The following is a 14,989-nucleotide window of genomic DNA, read 5'->3' as shown; positions in this document are numbered from 1 at the left end:
CTGTTCTCAGTACTCAGTACACTGGCGAAATCACAGGGCTCAGTTTTGCTGCTTCGAGTCCTCATTTGGTTTGTCCCGTCTCCCATGTGCACGTTATCTTTGATGATGTCACAGACTCTTTATGTGGAAATTGTTTCAGGAGTAATTTGAGACAGGACTGGCATTGTGGTACAAAAGGTTAAGCTACCCCTTGGACACCAACACCCCAGGTAGGAACTCTAACTCAGTCTGGGCTGCTCCACTTCCAATCCAGCTCCCTGCTGATGTGCCTGAGAAAACAGCAGAAGATGGCCCAAGTACCTGGGTTCCTGCCACCCACATGGTCTCCCTGAATGGAGTTCCTGGCTCCTGACTTCTGCCTGGCCCAGCCCCGGCTGTTGTGGGCCTTTGGGGAGTGACCCAGCGAAGGAAGTTGTCTTTCTCTCTCTCTCAGTGACCCAGCAATGTACGATCTGCCCCCTCCTCTTGTCACACTGTCAAATCTTTAAAAACAGATTTATCCAGTGCATACACTCACAAGAGTTTAAATTATAAGGGGGTATTGGGGCTCAGGCCACATCACCCCAAAACATAACTGTTGGAGACCAGAATATGCCACCCAAAAATAAGACTAATTTGGCACATTTCCAGCTGGGTACAACTGTGCATCTTCTTGTAAAATACATGCACATCTATTAAGGAAAGTTGTATTAGTAGTGTATGTAAGAAAGAGACACTTTTATTGCCCGAGACACTTCCCCTGCCTGGCAAGACCACCTTCATTCCCTACATCTCCTGCCTTCACCCTCCCACACCCCGAGTCACCACCACCACTCAGAAACCCCAGCCCCGTTCCTTTCTGTAGCTCTACACTCTCTGTGTCAATGAGCTCACCCTTCCTGCAGTCTCATATTTTGTAGACACATATGGTTAATTGAGCTTTTGTCAACTTAATCTGTAGCCCAGCCCAAGAACCTAGGAAGGTGAAAGAAAGTCATTTTCCCAGTCCCATATGAGTGGAAGATACTGTGAGTGCTTGACCCATGGGACTAGGGAGGTAGAAGGAAAGATGACCGCTTGCCATGGTTCTCATCAATGCCCATGGCTGCTTGCCTGATGAACACGAGACCCCATGAAAACAAACATGCAAATGGCAGTTTCCAAGCTAGACTCATAACACAGGATGGCCAGATATCAGAAATGCCTATACATGGAAAGCCAAGACACTGTGGCAAAAAATGATCTACACGAAGGATCTCTGTGAGTGAGACCTCAGTGGAAAGAAGGGGCCATCAAAGAAGGATGTACTTTTCTCTGAAGGGAGAAGAGAACTTCCACTTTGCTTATAGCCTTGTCTAAATACTGACAGAGTTTTGGACTCAAAAGGCCTCCACAGCCTTGGCAGCTCATGTCAAGAGCCTCAGGTGATCACTGAAGTCATAAATAAGAGTGTCAATTGTTAAATCAACAACAGGAGTCACTGTGCACTTGCTCCCCATGTAGGACCTCTGTCCTTAATGAATTGTACTATGAGAATTAACAGTAAAAGTTGTTTTCAAACAGTACTTTACACTTTGTGTGTCTGTGTGGGTTCAAACTTTTGACATCTTTACTTAATATAGAGTTGGTCTTCTGTATATAAAGTGAATTAAAAAGAAATCTTAATGAAGAATGGGATGGGAGAGGGAGTAGGAGGTGGGATGGGAGTGGGAACTCTTGAGAGGGTGGGTATGGGGGGGGAGAACCAGTATATTCCTAAAGCTATACCTATGAAATTTGTATTCATTAAATAAAAGCTGTCTTTAAAAAATTCAATTAAAAAAGGCAAGAGAGAGAGTGAGAGAGAGAGAGAGAAATGCCTATAATAAAATCCTGATGAAGTGCCACAAATTACTGGAGGACTGGTGACCCTTGAGTCACCTACAGTGAGCTGTTCGTGTGTGGGATTGACACTAACACACTGTAAGTCAATAAACCCCCGACTGGGTGTTCCTTGACATGTGTTTCTGAAACATGACTGCCCTATTTAAATGGAAGTTCACAGTAGCAAAGCCAGTGTCCCACAGAGGGCCCCTTAAGCCCCCCCACCCCGCTCAAGCAAGGCTGGCCCAGAGTCCTAGGAGGTCCCTCCTACCTGGGTGAGGCTGGTCTGGGAGGACAGCAGAATTCCCATTCGAGGCCGTATTTACTGTTAAATTGGCATGGACCCGAGCCTAGGAGATGAAACTCGAGTAAGTCCACAAGGTTTTTACGGCAGTGCTACGAAGACATTCGACTCCACCCCCAGTGTAGGAGGAGTCAGGCCAGGACCCTCCCCTGACAGGTGACATAGAAGCTCCTCCAGGTCACAGGCACGGACGTGCCCTTCACAATGACTGAAGTGTGGGTGCTGTCGGGAGGTGGGGGGCACTGCAGAGGGATGGAGAGGACAGGCACCGAGCGCTTCCAACTCTCCCTTCTGTTTTTAATTCTCCTTTTTCTCCTACCTCTGTCCAGACCCCACATTGACCCAGAAAGCTAATGAAAAGAGTGATACACAACAAGTATCTTAACAGCATTTGGGGATCATAACAAACAGTAGGAGGAAGTTTATGCTTCTCATCTTTCTTCCCAGGGACAATTTTTTTTCTTTTCTTTTTTAAAGACAAGACACTGACACATACAGAGCTCCTATCTGCTGGTTCACTCTGCAAACGCCCACGATGGCCAAGGAATGGGGCGGGGCGGGGGGGCTGAAGCTGGGAAGAGGGAACTCAATCCGGTTCTCCCATGTGAGTGACAGGAATCCAATCACTTGAGCTGTCATCTCCCAGAATCTGCTGTTGGAGGAAGCTGGAGTCGGGAGCCAGGGCTGGGAACCAAACCCCAGCATCCCAGGTGGATGAGCGTCCTAAAAAACAGCTTCATTACTGGGCCAGATGTCTGCCCCCGGTGCCAATTCTTATCCTGAAATTGGCTTTTCTGGCGCAGGGGAAAGCCTAGCACGAGACGCAAGGAAGAAAAGAACTTTCCTTTTTGCCTTTCATTGAATAAAACAAAGGGAAACAGATAAAGCCAGGGGCATATGGCCCTTCACATCTGAATTAGATCTACTGAAAATAGGGGCTGGCACAGCACCATGGGTAAAGCCGGCACCATGGGTAAAGCCGCCTCTCGTCACACCAGTATCCCATGTCAGAGTGCCGGTGTCAGTCCCAGCTGCTCCACTTCTGATCCAGCTCCCTGCTGATGCTCCTTGGAAAGCCGCAGAGGATGGCCCAAGTCCGTGGGCCCCTGCCACCCACATAGGAGACCTCGAGAGGGTTCCAGACTCCTGGCTTCAGCTTGGCCCAGTCCCTGGCCTTGGCAGCCCTTTGGGGAGTGAATCAGCAGGTGGAAGATCTCTCTGTCTCTCCCTCTCTCGTACTGCCTTTCAAATTAATAAATCTTTAAACATAAATCTGCTGAAAATAACAAACCAAAAAATAGCCTTCATGATAAAAGAGAAAACCCCAGAATGAAAGAGGCACCAAAGTGGATCCCAGCTGCAGCCTAGAAACGCAGCTTTGACTGGGACAGCAGTGAGCCTTCGTTACCTGTTGGCAGGCTTTTGTCCAATTTAGCCGAGCAATAAAGCCGAGAAAACACACAGCCTGAGAGACAGCACAGACGACGATCCCTAACCACAGGCCTAGGAATGGAAAGAAGAGAGGTCACTGTGGTAGGAACCCACTGGCCACCCCTAGGAATTATTTCTGCCACCCCACTTCCACCTGCCATGCTGAAAATCTGCTTTCAAGTCTGAGGCGGGGCCCACAGTGGACCAGAGACCTGCGGCTCTCTCCTTGGGCTTCCAGAAGTTTCCAGAAGGCTTCCCAAGGCCACCCCCGAAGGGACATCGCCTGTGGTTCAGGATGTCAGAGGAAAAATGCAGAGGCCCTCTATAGCCTTTGAGACCATGATGCTTGTAACATCAAGAAAAGTGTGTTAGGAGAAAATAAAATTTCTCAGGACAAACTACTGTGGACCTCAAGTGTTGACACAGCAGCTAAGGTACTGCTTGGGACGCCACAGCCCATATCAGAGCGCATGCATTCCAGCTTCCTGGGAGGTAGCAGCAATGGCTCAAATATTTGGGTCCCTATCACCCACGTGGGAGACTTGGGTTGAGTTCCGAGTTCCTGACATCAACCTGGCCTAGGCCTGGCTATTGCAGGCTGTTGGGGTGTGAACCAACAAACAGGAGATCTCTCTGTCCCTCTGTCTTCCAAAATCAATCAACACTTAATAAGAACATTACAACGGGACTGCAGACTAACTTAAAAAAAAAAATCACCATTCACATACAGGAGCAACGCTCCCTCCCCGGGACATCCTGCCTGGCTATGAGCGCAGACTTGGCTGGACGCTTGTGAAAAAGCTTGTGGGTCTCAAAACCCCATCCCGACTCCCCTGAACGAACTCACACGGGGCACGGGGAGGGATGTGACTGGTGAGCTCAGCAGTGCAGCAAGTGTGACAGACTGAGGACACACACCGTGGCCAGATCACATCTAAAACAGAACGCAAACGCCTGCCCGTGTGGGGATGGAAAAGACCCCGCCGAATACGAGGAGACTCAAGAGTTTGTGGAAAATAGAATTGAAAGATAAGTTAATTTGGGTGCCAAAAACAAGCCAAAAAAAAAAAAAAAAAAAACCCCACACATTGAAATCCGTGTATACTTTTGCCCTAATACCCAGTTTTCATCAACTTTTTGAAGACTCCTTGTGTGCATGGATTTCAAAACTTTTTTGCACCAGAATAAACTTATATTTTAATTCCACTTTCCACAAACTTTAGGGAGAGGAGATGAGGATCTGACAGCTGTCCAGGCAAAGCCCAGAGGTGGGTGCTACTTGGGAGACATCACCTGCACCCCAAGGGATACCTGGCTCCCTGTTACCCATCTCCCCACAATCTTGCAGGGCCTGGGCCATCCCCTGTGTCCTTACAAACCCAAGCATCCTCTGCCTATTAAGCTCTACATGAGGTTCCGCCACCTGGCTAAGTCTGACACCCCCACACCTAAGGCAACTTGTAAAGCCTGGGTGTTCTCTTTTCCCGTTACCTGTCACCAGCTTCCTTCATAGACTACAATTATTGCGACTTCAGAGGGGAACGTTGTACCTCTGCACCTCCACAGCCTGCTGCGGCCAGCCCAGGAACACCTTCTCCACAATCAACATCCCAGAGGGCCGGGCGCCTGCAAATCAGACCCGCGGGAGACCAGGCTGCTTCCAGGAGAGGCAACCCCGCGGCACCTGCGACAATACTTAGCTCCAGCTGCACGGGACGTGGTCCCGGATCGTGGTACCTCCAGCCAGGGCACATCTGAGCCATCCCTTGGCACCACCAGGAAGCTTTCCCCTTCGGTTGAACCTCCGATGGAGACCAACTCCCTTCCAGAGCATGCTTGGGGCACACAGCCTCTGCCGTGTGCCTTTGGTCTTGGTTTATTTCCACAGCTGTTCAGATCCATAGTGGTTGCCAGTGGCACCAATCACCCTCCCGCCACATTTTTCAGGTGGGATCAGCCTCCCTTTAGAATAATAAATCAGACTTTTCTCCCGGCCCCAGGCACCTTGGGCCCCAGGCAAGGGTGACAGTGCAGACGTGGCCAAGTCCAAGGACCACACCACATACACCACTCCCAAAAATGGCATCCAGAATCCCTGATCGGGAAGATACAATCTCTTAACGGGGTAGAGCCCAAGTTCCTGAAGAACAGACATCTCACCAAGATGCACAAGAAAAAAGGCCTGAAGCAGCCGCAGGCTGAGGACGCCAAGGCTGTGCGTGTCTTCGATGAGGCTACCAAGGCCCTTGTCAAGCCCCGGGAAGCTAAGCTACGGTCATCAAGCTCGAGCCAGTGGCCTACGTCATCCGCCCCAAACGCATGAAGCGAGCTGGTGCCCGCATCACCAAGGGTCTTAGGCTGACCCAGCAAAACATGCAGTCAAGGCCAGGCCCAGCTCAGGCTCAGGCTACTGCTCCCGCGGGCACCCAGGCCCCCACAAAAGCTCCGCAGTAACAGCTTCTATCAGTCAATCCAAGGACAGAAGGACTGGTGAGACCCCTGGCTGCTGTCTTCATGGGCTTAATGTCTGCCTGTGCTATTTGTCCAAAATAAACCTGAGGCAAGGTCTCTTAAAAAGAAGGGGCGGGGGGAGGGGGAGAGGGGAGAGGGAGGGGAGGGGCCGGTGCTGTGGCATAGCAGGTAAAGCCACCGCCTTCAGTGCCGGCATCCCAGCATCCCACATGGGCACCAGTTCGAGTCCCGGCTGCTCCACTTCCGATCCAGCTCTCTGCTGTGGCCTGGGAAAGCAGTAGAAGATGGCCCAAGTGCTTGGGCCTCTGCATCCACAGGGGAGACCCAGAGGAGGCTTCTGGCTCCTGGCTTTGTATGGGTGCAGCTCCAACCATTGCGGCCAACTGGGGAGTGAACCAGCAGACGGAAGACCTCTCTCTCTCTCTCTCCCTCTCTCTCTCTCTCTCTCTCTTGCCTCTCCTTCTCTCCATGTAACTCTGACTTTTAAATAAATAATTTTTTAAAAAAAAAGGGAGAAAGTTATGGACCATATGCTATCCCTATAATGGAGTAACAAAGCAAGGCACTGGCTTCCTCTTTTAAATCCATTTTTCTCAGTACCTAGAAAGTATACATTGTCCTAACCATCTTCAGCAAAAACTAACCATTTATCTCCTGCTAAAAGTTGAAAACTCAGAATTAGCTTTCCAGCAACTTCACCATGCATCATTTAAGATTTCTCTTAGGGCAGGTGTTCGGCCTAGCAGGTAAGACACCAGCAGGTGGCAGCAGCTACCGGCTCCAGTCCTTGGATCCCTGGCATCTACTTGGGATACCCCGGAGTCGAGTTCCCAGCTGCTGGCCTCAGCCTGGCTCAGACCTAGCTATTGCGAATGGGAGAGGCCACTGTATCTATCTGTGTCTCTCCCTTCCAAATAGATAGATGATAGGTAGGTAGATAGATAATTTTTTTTAATTTCTATTTCACTAAATTAAGGAACCCCAAACAGGGAGATGATTGGATGTCAATAGCGGGGGCTAGCACTGTGGGGTAGAAGGTTAAGCCTCCACCTGCGGTGCTGGCATCCCATATGGGTGCTGGTTCAAGTCCTGGCTGCTCCACTTCCGATCTAGCTCTCTGTTATGGCCTGGGGAAGCAGTGCAAGATGGCCCAAGTCCTTGGGCCCCTGCACCTGCGTGGGAGACCAGGAAGAAGCTCCTGGCTCCTGGCTGCAGAACTGCCCAGCTCCAGCCATTGTAGCCATTTGGGGAGTGGACCAGTGGATGGAAGACCTCTCTGTCTGTAACTCTGCCTCTCAAATAAATAAATAAAATCGAGAGAGAGAGAGAGAGGGAGAGGGAGAGGGAGAGGGAGAGAGAGAGAGAGAGAGAGAGAGAGAGAGAGAGGACAAAAGTGATTCCAGCCAACAGCATTTTCTGAGGTCATCCTGTGTTTGCTTGGCCCAACAACTTCAAGGAAACCAGTGTGTAGTATCTCATGGCATTTAAGAATCTCCTAAGGTTCTGGGGGTGTGGCTCAGGGATTTGCATACTTGAAGGCCCCCCAGGGAATTCTGATGACCGTTATGATTGGCTGAGCCTCCAGCATCCAGCAGTTCTCCCGGCACCGTGAGTCAGTGCACTGTGCGTACCCAACCGGCAGGGACCCAACATTCAAAACCAATTTCTACTGTGCTTTTTCCACAAGGTGAGTGGAGGCATCGACTCCGTCTTCTCACAGAACCCTCACTTCCCCAGGATCCCCAACATTTACCAGTTCTTGATTCTCTCAACTTTGCATGCAGTGGGTATACTTTTGTTCAATGAATCTATGGACCCTTCAGATAGAGAAGGATCTACATTTTAAATTTGATTCCTCTTCTGAAAAATGTGAACTCACAGAAATAAAAAGTAGGATGATGGTTACCAGAGGCATGGGTGGCCCAAGGGGTTGAAAAGGGAGGGATTAGGAGCTGTTGATTGAGGGTACAAGGTTTCAGATAGACAGAAGGAATAAGTTTAGAAATGTATTGGGCCGGCGCCGTGGCTCACTAGGCTAATCCTCCGCCTTGTGGCGCCGGCACACTGGGTTCTAGTCCCGGTCGGGGCGCCGGATTCTGTCCCGGTTGCCCCTCTTCCAGGCCAGCTCTCTGCTGTGGCCAGGGAGTGCAGTGGAGGATGGCCCAGGTGCTTGGGCCCTGCACCCCATGAGAGACCAGGATAAGCACCTGGCTCCTGCCATCGGATCAGCGCGGTGCGCCGGCCGTAGCGCACCAGCCGCAGCGGCCATTGGAGGGTGAACCAACGGCAAAAGAAGACCTTTCTCTCTGTCTCTCTCTCTCACTGTCCACTCTGCCTGTCAAAAAAAAAAAAAAAAAAAAGAAAAGAAATGTATTGCAAAACAAGGTGACAGTGACTACAGTCATAATAAGGTATCGTATGTTTCAAATTAACCATAACCAAAATAGATTTCTCTTTCTGAAAGATTATCTATTTGAAAGGCAGAGTTACGGAGAGAGAAGGCAGAGAGACTGAGAGAAGGAGATCTTCCATCCACTGGTTCACTCTCCAATGGCCACAGCAACTGGGGCAGCACCAGGCTGAAGCCAGGAGCCTAGAACTCCATCTGGGTTTCTCAGGTGGAGGGCAGGGTCCAAGCGCCTAGGACATCCTCTGCTGCCTTCCCAGACACATTAACAGGGAGCTGGATTGGAAGTGGAGCAGCCAGGCTTGAACCAGCACTTATATGGGATGTTGGCTTTGCAAGAGGCAGTTTAAATTCCTGTGCCATAATGCCTAAAATAAATTTCAAATGTCACACCATTAAAACAATAACAAAGCAAAGTGATAGATATGGTAATTACCTGGATCTAATCATGTGTGCACATGTGTGTTAAAATGTACACAATTATGATTTCACAATTAAAATCATATTAATATAAGAGGTCTTCAAAATGGTCACGGAAATTGCCTATTATAAAAGAAATAAGCACTTTTTGCACCAAAACTAACTTATCTTTTAATTCCATTTTCCATGAACTTTTTGAAGGACCCCCCCCATAAAGGATATAAAATTTTAAAAGAAAATATAAAGTATCTTCTTAATATTTTATATCGATTGCATGTTGCAATGTAATACTTTGGATATACCATATTAAATAAAATACATTAATCAAAAAATAAAAATAAAGTCGATTACACTAATATTTCCATTGGCTACACCATTGGCAAACCCAAAAGAAGAAGCAGGCCAAAAACTCAGCTAAATAATTTTCTGAACCCTGATGCAAGCCCAGTGAACTCTGGGAATTCCATTTCTGGAACATCTCTTGTATTTTCAATTAAAATATTATCGAACTTCTGAGAAATTTGCAACGTCAGGAACCCATGGACTGGAAGTTCTCTGCAGGTTTCGGATGACTCCACGCCCTTCTAAACCCGCCAAGTGCTTGATAGATCAAATAAACCAGGCTGGAGTCAGTCCCTGCTTCATCCCAGAGATAACGCTCAGGTTCTAACACAATCACTTGTTAACTGCCAGTGAATTCCCAACTGTTATTTTAGAAATCAAGTCATGCATTTCCCTCCTCTCAAAAAGATGACCTCTGACAACTTCAGAGCCTGTGGATTAAATTCTTCCCTACAAACGCAGTAAGGCCAGAGAGCATTCTCTCCCTCTGTGCCACCCACACTCATCACACCCACGCGAGACACTAGGAAGGAGATGGAGACAGCAGAATGGGGTGACGGTGACAAGGAGAGAAGGGCCATGCCTTGCCCTGTATGAATGCTGCCGTGCCATACAGGTGAACACAAGGGGGCGCTGTGCTGGGGTTGACTTAGCCACCAGCCCAGATTTCTCCAGCCTCACCCCAAACCCTCCAAGATGGCCAGGGTGCCACAGCCTCAGCCCAGCCGACTCCCTCACAGGGTCTCACCATCCAAGGGCTGTCTCTAAAAGTAGATTCAGCACAACTCCGAATGCTTCTTCCAATGGTCTTCATTGTCCCCGCCCCCCTTTGAAGAAGTGGGAACTAGACAGCTCAAGACGGGGGCTAAGTCAAAAAGGCATCCTGGGCACAAGTGTGGCTGGTACAAGATCACCTGCACCAGCAAGAGATACGTCACCACGTAGCTCCCCACCTGTCCCCTTCCTGCTCTGTGCCACAAGGCACAGAGTGAATGTAGGAAAGTTTCAGAATTTCAGTCAGATCGCTGAGTGTCCCAGTGGTCATTTTCCAGGCCATGGTACCCAAGCTCTGCCCACCCACAGTTAAAGCTTACCAATCACTCCAAGCTTGGCTGCAAACATGAGAGCAATGCCAATGGGGAGACCCACCACGTAATACCCAATGGCATTGACAATGGCTCCAAACTTCTGATTGCCACTTCCCCTCAAAATGCCACCGCTCGTTCCCTGTAGGCAGACGACATCACCCATCAGTGTGAACACCGTGCTGCTCCAAAGATCCCCCACCCCATCCCCAGGGCCCAGCCAATCCCTACGTGGAACCCTGACTTGGCAGTCCACGCCCATGGGACAGTCTTCCTCTAAAGCGAATGGGATGGTAGAACAACATTCAATTTTACTACCGACCCTAGACCTTCTTTTCTGTTGAAATTGTCACCACAGAAGAAATACATAGGAGGGTACTTCAAAAAGTTCGTAGAACATCAAATTGGAAGATAAATTTAGGGGTGGGCCTGTGGCACAGTAGTTAACCCTGTGTTTGGGGCACCCATTTCTCATATCAGAGTGCCTGGTGTGAGTCCTAGCTACTCTGCTTCCAATCCAGCTCCCTGCTAATGCACATCCCAGATGGCGGGAGATGATGGCTCAAGTACTTGGGTCCTGGTCATCCATGTGGGAGAGGAGATTGAGTTTGGAGCTCCTGGCTTTAGCCTGGCCAGCCCTAATGGGTTGGCATTTGCCAAGTCAGCCAGTAGAAGGAAAATTCCCTCCCTCTCTCTCTCTCTCTTTCTCTCTCTCAAATAAAATGAAAATAAATAGATAATAAAAGATTAATTTATTCTGGGCACAAAGAGTTTTGGAAACCCATGCATAGTTTTCTCCTGATACACATTTTCCTTGAACTTTCTGAAGACTCCTTGTATGTACTGCAAAATGTGTCACACCCACAGAATCGCTTTCACTTTCATTTTCCAGGGCCTTCCAGAAGTATCCTAATAGCTCATGAGCGCGCTCAAGGCAATACTGCACAATACCTACAGCAAGACTTTCAAAGAGATGGGAAACGGCGTAAATGGGGGTCACCTGGGCCACCAGGGCGATGATGTCGCTGTCAGGAAGGCAAAGAACACGGTGATTAGCACCAAGGCGTGGAAGAAGGGGAACTCAGCCGTCCTCAGGGGCTGGGGCCTGGCATCTGTCCCGGCCCGGCAAGGGTCATCCTTCCTGGTATACACATTCCAGCCAACAGCCAATTCGGGACAGTCCTGCTGGCTGGACACAGAGAAGCTAACTCTGTGTCAAATCACACAGCTTTTTGAAGATAACTGTGAGGGGCTGGCATTGTGGTGTAGCAGGTAAAGCTGCTGCCTGCAGTGCTGGCATCCCATATGGGCGCCGGTTCGAGTCCTGGCTGCTCCACTTCCGATCCAGCTATGGCCTGGGAAAGCAGTGGAAGATGGCCCAAGTCCTTGGGCCCCTGCACCCGTGTGGGAGACCCAGAAGAAACTCCTGGCTTTGCATCAGCGTAGCTCCAGCCATTTTGGCCATCTGGGGAGTGAACCAGCAGATGGAAGACCTCTCTCTCCCTCTCTCTCTCTCTCTCTCTCTCTCTCTCTCTCTCTCTCTCCACCTCTCCTCTCTCTGTGTAACTCTGACTTTCAAATAAATAAGCAACTCTTTAAAAAGAAAAAGAAATGTGTCCATTTGCTCACATAGATGAATCAAATAATCTGGTGCCTCTGCCCACCCCCGAAATAAAGTTTCAATGACATCACCACCCTTCTCCTAAAGGTTTTATTCATTTATTTATCTACTTACTCACTCACTCAAGAGGCAGAGAAAGCTTCCATCCACTGGTTCACCACCCAAATGCCCACAATGGGCCATGGCTAGACCAGCATTGAAGCTGAGAACCAGACACTCAACCAGAGTCTCTCCCGTGGCGGTGGGAGAACCCAATTACTTGAGCCGTCACCTCTGCCTCCTGGGGTCTGCATTGGCAGGAAGCAAAGTAAGAGGTCAGAGCCAGGTACTGAAGCCAGGTATCCCAATGCAGCACGTAAGTGTTCTAACCACCAGGCCAAACTCTTGCCCCTGCCCACTGCTCTCCTGGGAAACAGGTGCCTCTCCCTCCCCCGGTGGGATTAGGTCAAGGAATAATTTGGTTTTCGGGTTTCCCATGGCTCCTAATCACATCAGAGATAAAGACTGTAGGTCCCTCATTTTCATACTTTTTTTTAATATTTATGTATTTTATTTGAAAGGCAGAGTTACAGAGAGGCAGAGGCAAACAGAGAGAGAGACAGAGAGACAGAGAGACAGAGAGAGACAGAGGCCTTCCATTCACTGGTTCACTCCCCAAATGGCCGCAATGGCCGGAGCTGTGCCGATCTGAAGCCAGGAGCCAGGAGCTTCTTCCGGGTCTCCAGTGTGGGTGCAGGGGCCCAAGGACTTGGGCCATCTTTTGCTGCTTTCCCAGGCCACAGCAGAGAGCTGGATCAGAAGTGGAGCAGCCAAGACACAAACCAGCACTCATATGGGATGCAGGCACTGTAGACAGCAGCCTTACCTGCTACGCCACAGCGCCAGCCCCTTCACTCTTTCTCCTGCCCTGTTTGGTTGGGAGAAGTAGACAGATGTGGACTCCAGCTCTCACGGCTCTCCTGCATGCAGACGCAGTCAGCTCCGCCCCCTGTGAGGAGACGGAGAACACTGGCTGCTCTCCCTGCAGTGAGGACATCTCACCTCCCCACCACAGGACGATCACAACCCACTCTCCAAGATCTGAAGACACATACATGAAGAGTAAACTGTCAAAGCTCGTTCCATCTGTGCTGCCGGCTTTTGGAACCCACGAAGGCAGTCAATATGCATTTTGGACTTGCTGATAAAAGTGTCTCCACCAAGAAGTATCCTCACATTGTTTCTAGAGTCACAGAATAGCAGCTTTCTCTTTGAAGAAGCAGGGGGAAGAGGCCACAGAACCCAGAGGAGCTGAACAAGAGTCCCTCAGTGAGCAACCTGATACAGGGCCAGTGCCCTTCTCCAAAATGTTTGAGACCAGGGGCGGCGCTGTGGCGTGGCCGGTAAAGCTGCCACCTACAGCGCTGGCATCCCATATGGGCGCCGGTTCGAGTCCCGGCTGCTCCACTTCCGATCCAGATCTCTGCTGTGGCCTGGGAAAGCAGTAGAAAATGGCCCGAGTCCTTGGGCCCCAGCACCTGCATGTGAGACCTGGAAGAAGCTCCTGGCTCCTGGCTTCAGATCTGTGCAGCTGTGGCCATTGCTGCCAATTAGGGAGTGAACCAGCGGATGGAAGACCTCTCTCTCTCTCTCTCTCTCTCTCTGCCTCTCCTCTCTCTGTGTAACTCTGACTTTCAAATAAATAAATAAATCTTAAAAAAAAATGTGTGAGACCAGAAATACTTTCAGATTTGGAGCTTTTTCGGATTGTGGAATATTTTCATAAACTTTACAAGTTGAATGTCTCTAATCTGAAAATCCAAAATCTGAAACTTTTCCTATGCCATATTTGTGCTCAAAAAGTTTTGGATGGAACAAATATTGCATTGTAGCAGGTTAGGCTGTAGATTATAATGCCTGTATCCCATATCAATTGGTTGGTGTCCTGGCTGTTCTGCTTTTTATCCAGCTCCCTGCTAATGCACCTGAGAGGAATTGAATGATGCCCCAAGCACTTGGTCCCTGCCACCCAGGTCGGAGACCCAAACGGAGTTCCTAGCTCTTGACTCATGGCTTCAGCCTGGCTCAGCCCTGGCTGCTGTAGGCATTTGGGAACTGAACCAGTGGATGGAAGATTCTCTCTCTCTCTCTCTCTCAAATAAAAAATAAAATAAGTAAATCTTGAAACACAAAAGTTTTGGACCTCAGAGAATCTGGGATTTTAGATTTTCCCATTAGGGATGTTCACATCTATAATGTGACAGTTGAGAAGGCTCATTGGTGAGATTTTTAACTCAATGTGGTCTGACAAACATATCACACAGCAACTACAAAGCAGGCACTGTGGCAGATGCTGAGATACCAAGCTGATGGTTGCCATTAGGAAGAAAATGATTAGCTGGAAAGGTAATATAATGGTACCAGAAAGGAGTTTCTTGAAAACACATGAGGATTCCAACCACCAGAAGCATAATGTCGCCAAGCCCCCTCCAATTGGCATTTTAGACCCTAAGTCAATTCCCACATAGAATCGGTGAGATTTCTGATCTTGCAAAACGACTTAGATACCCCTCTCCCAAGCAACAATCCCAGGGAACCCCTACCCCATGATCGCATCAATCCAACTTAATCATGCCTTTATCACAGGTTTCACACATCAAGAAAGCTCCAGCACTCACCGGTCGCTAGTGAAAATGTACCCTACAAGGTCCTTGCAGCTCAACAGCATGACACAGAAGACGACAGCAATCAGCTCTGGAGGTACAAGGGTAGGGGAAAAAAACCAGCACTGGGAACAGGGAGCCCCACAGGAGGGGGGCACCTGGGCTGCCCATGCAGGCATCTGTCCCACAGATGGGTCTAACTCAGTACCTGTGACCAGCAGCGCAACCGCGGATGACTTCTTTGCTTGCTCAATGTTTCCGGCACCCAGCGCGTTTCCTACCCGGACGTTGACAGCCACACTTAAGCCCATAGGGATCTAAAAGGAACAGGAGACCGCAGAGTGAGAGCGTGGAGCAGAGAGGCAGCCTGGCACCTCACACCTCAGTGGTCAATCTTTGGTCACACTCAAAAGATCAAGTTGT

The 14,989-nt window shown here is 49.3% G+C and overlaps 1 protein-coding gene across 6 annotated transcripts in view; it reads right to left on the bottom strand.

Annotated features, from left to right (window-relative positions):
• The window catches only part of SLC47A1 (solute carrier family 47 member 1), a 37,283-nt gene that overhangs the window by 1,663 nt on the left and 20,631 nt on the right, over positions 1-14,989 (bottom strand). For 2 of the 6 annotated variants that reach the window (XM_089316629.1, XM_089316628.1), the window contains exons 11-16: positions 14,775-14,883; positions 14,582-14,657; positions 11,255-11,328; positions 10,313-10,445; positions 3,555-3,649; positions 2,114-2,192 (exon numbers count right to left, since the gene is read on the bottom strand). In XM_089316629.1, coding sequence (XP_089172755.1) covers positions 2,114-2,192; positions 3,555-3,649; positions 10,313-10,445; positions 11,255-11,328; positions 14,582-14,657; positions 14,775-14,883 — 566 coding nt within the window. 6 annotated transcript variants of the gene reach the window in all.

Source organism: Oryctolagus cuniculus, chromosome 17 (genome assembly GCF_051225735.1).
Source record: "Oryctolagus cuniculus isolate XC-2025 breed Fujian yellow rabbit chromosome 17, ASM5122573v1, whole genome shotgun sequence".
Taxonomy (NCBI): domain Eukaryota; kingdom Metazoa; phylum Chordata; class Mammalia; order Lagomorpha; family Leporidae; genus Oryctolagus; species Oryctolagus cuniculus.
This window is presented reverse-complemented; position numbering and strand designations above follow the sequence as displayed.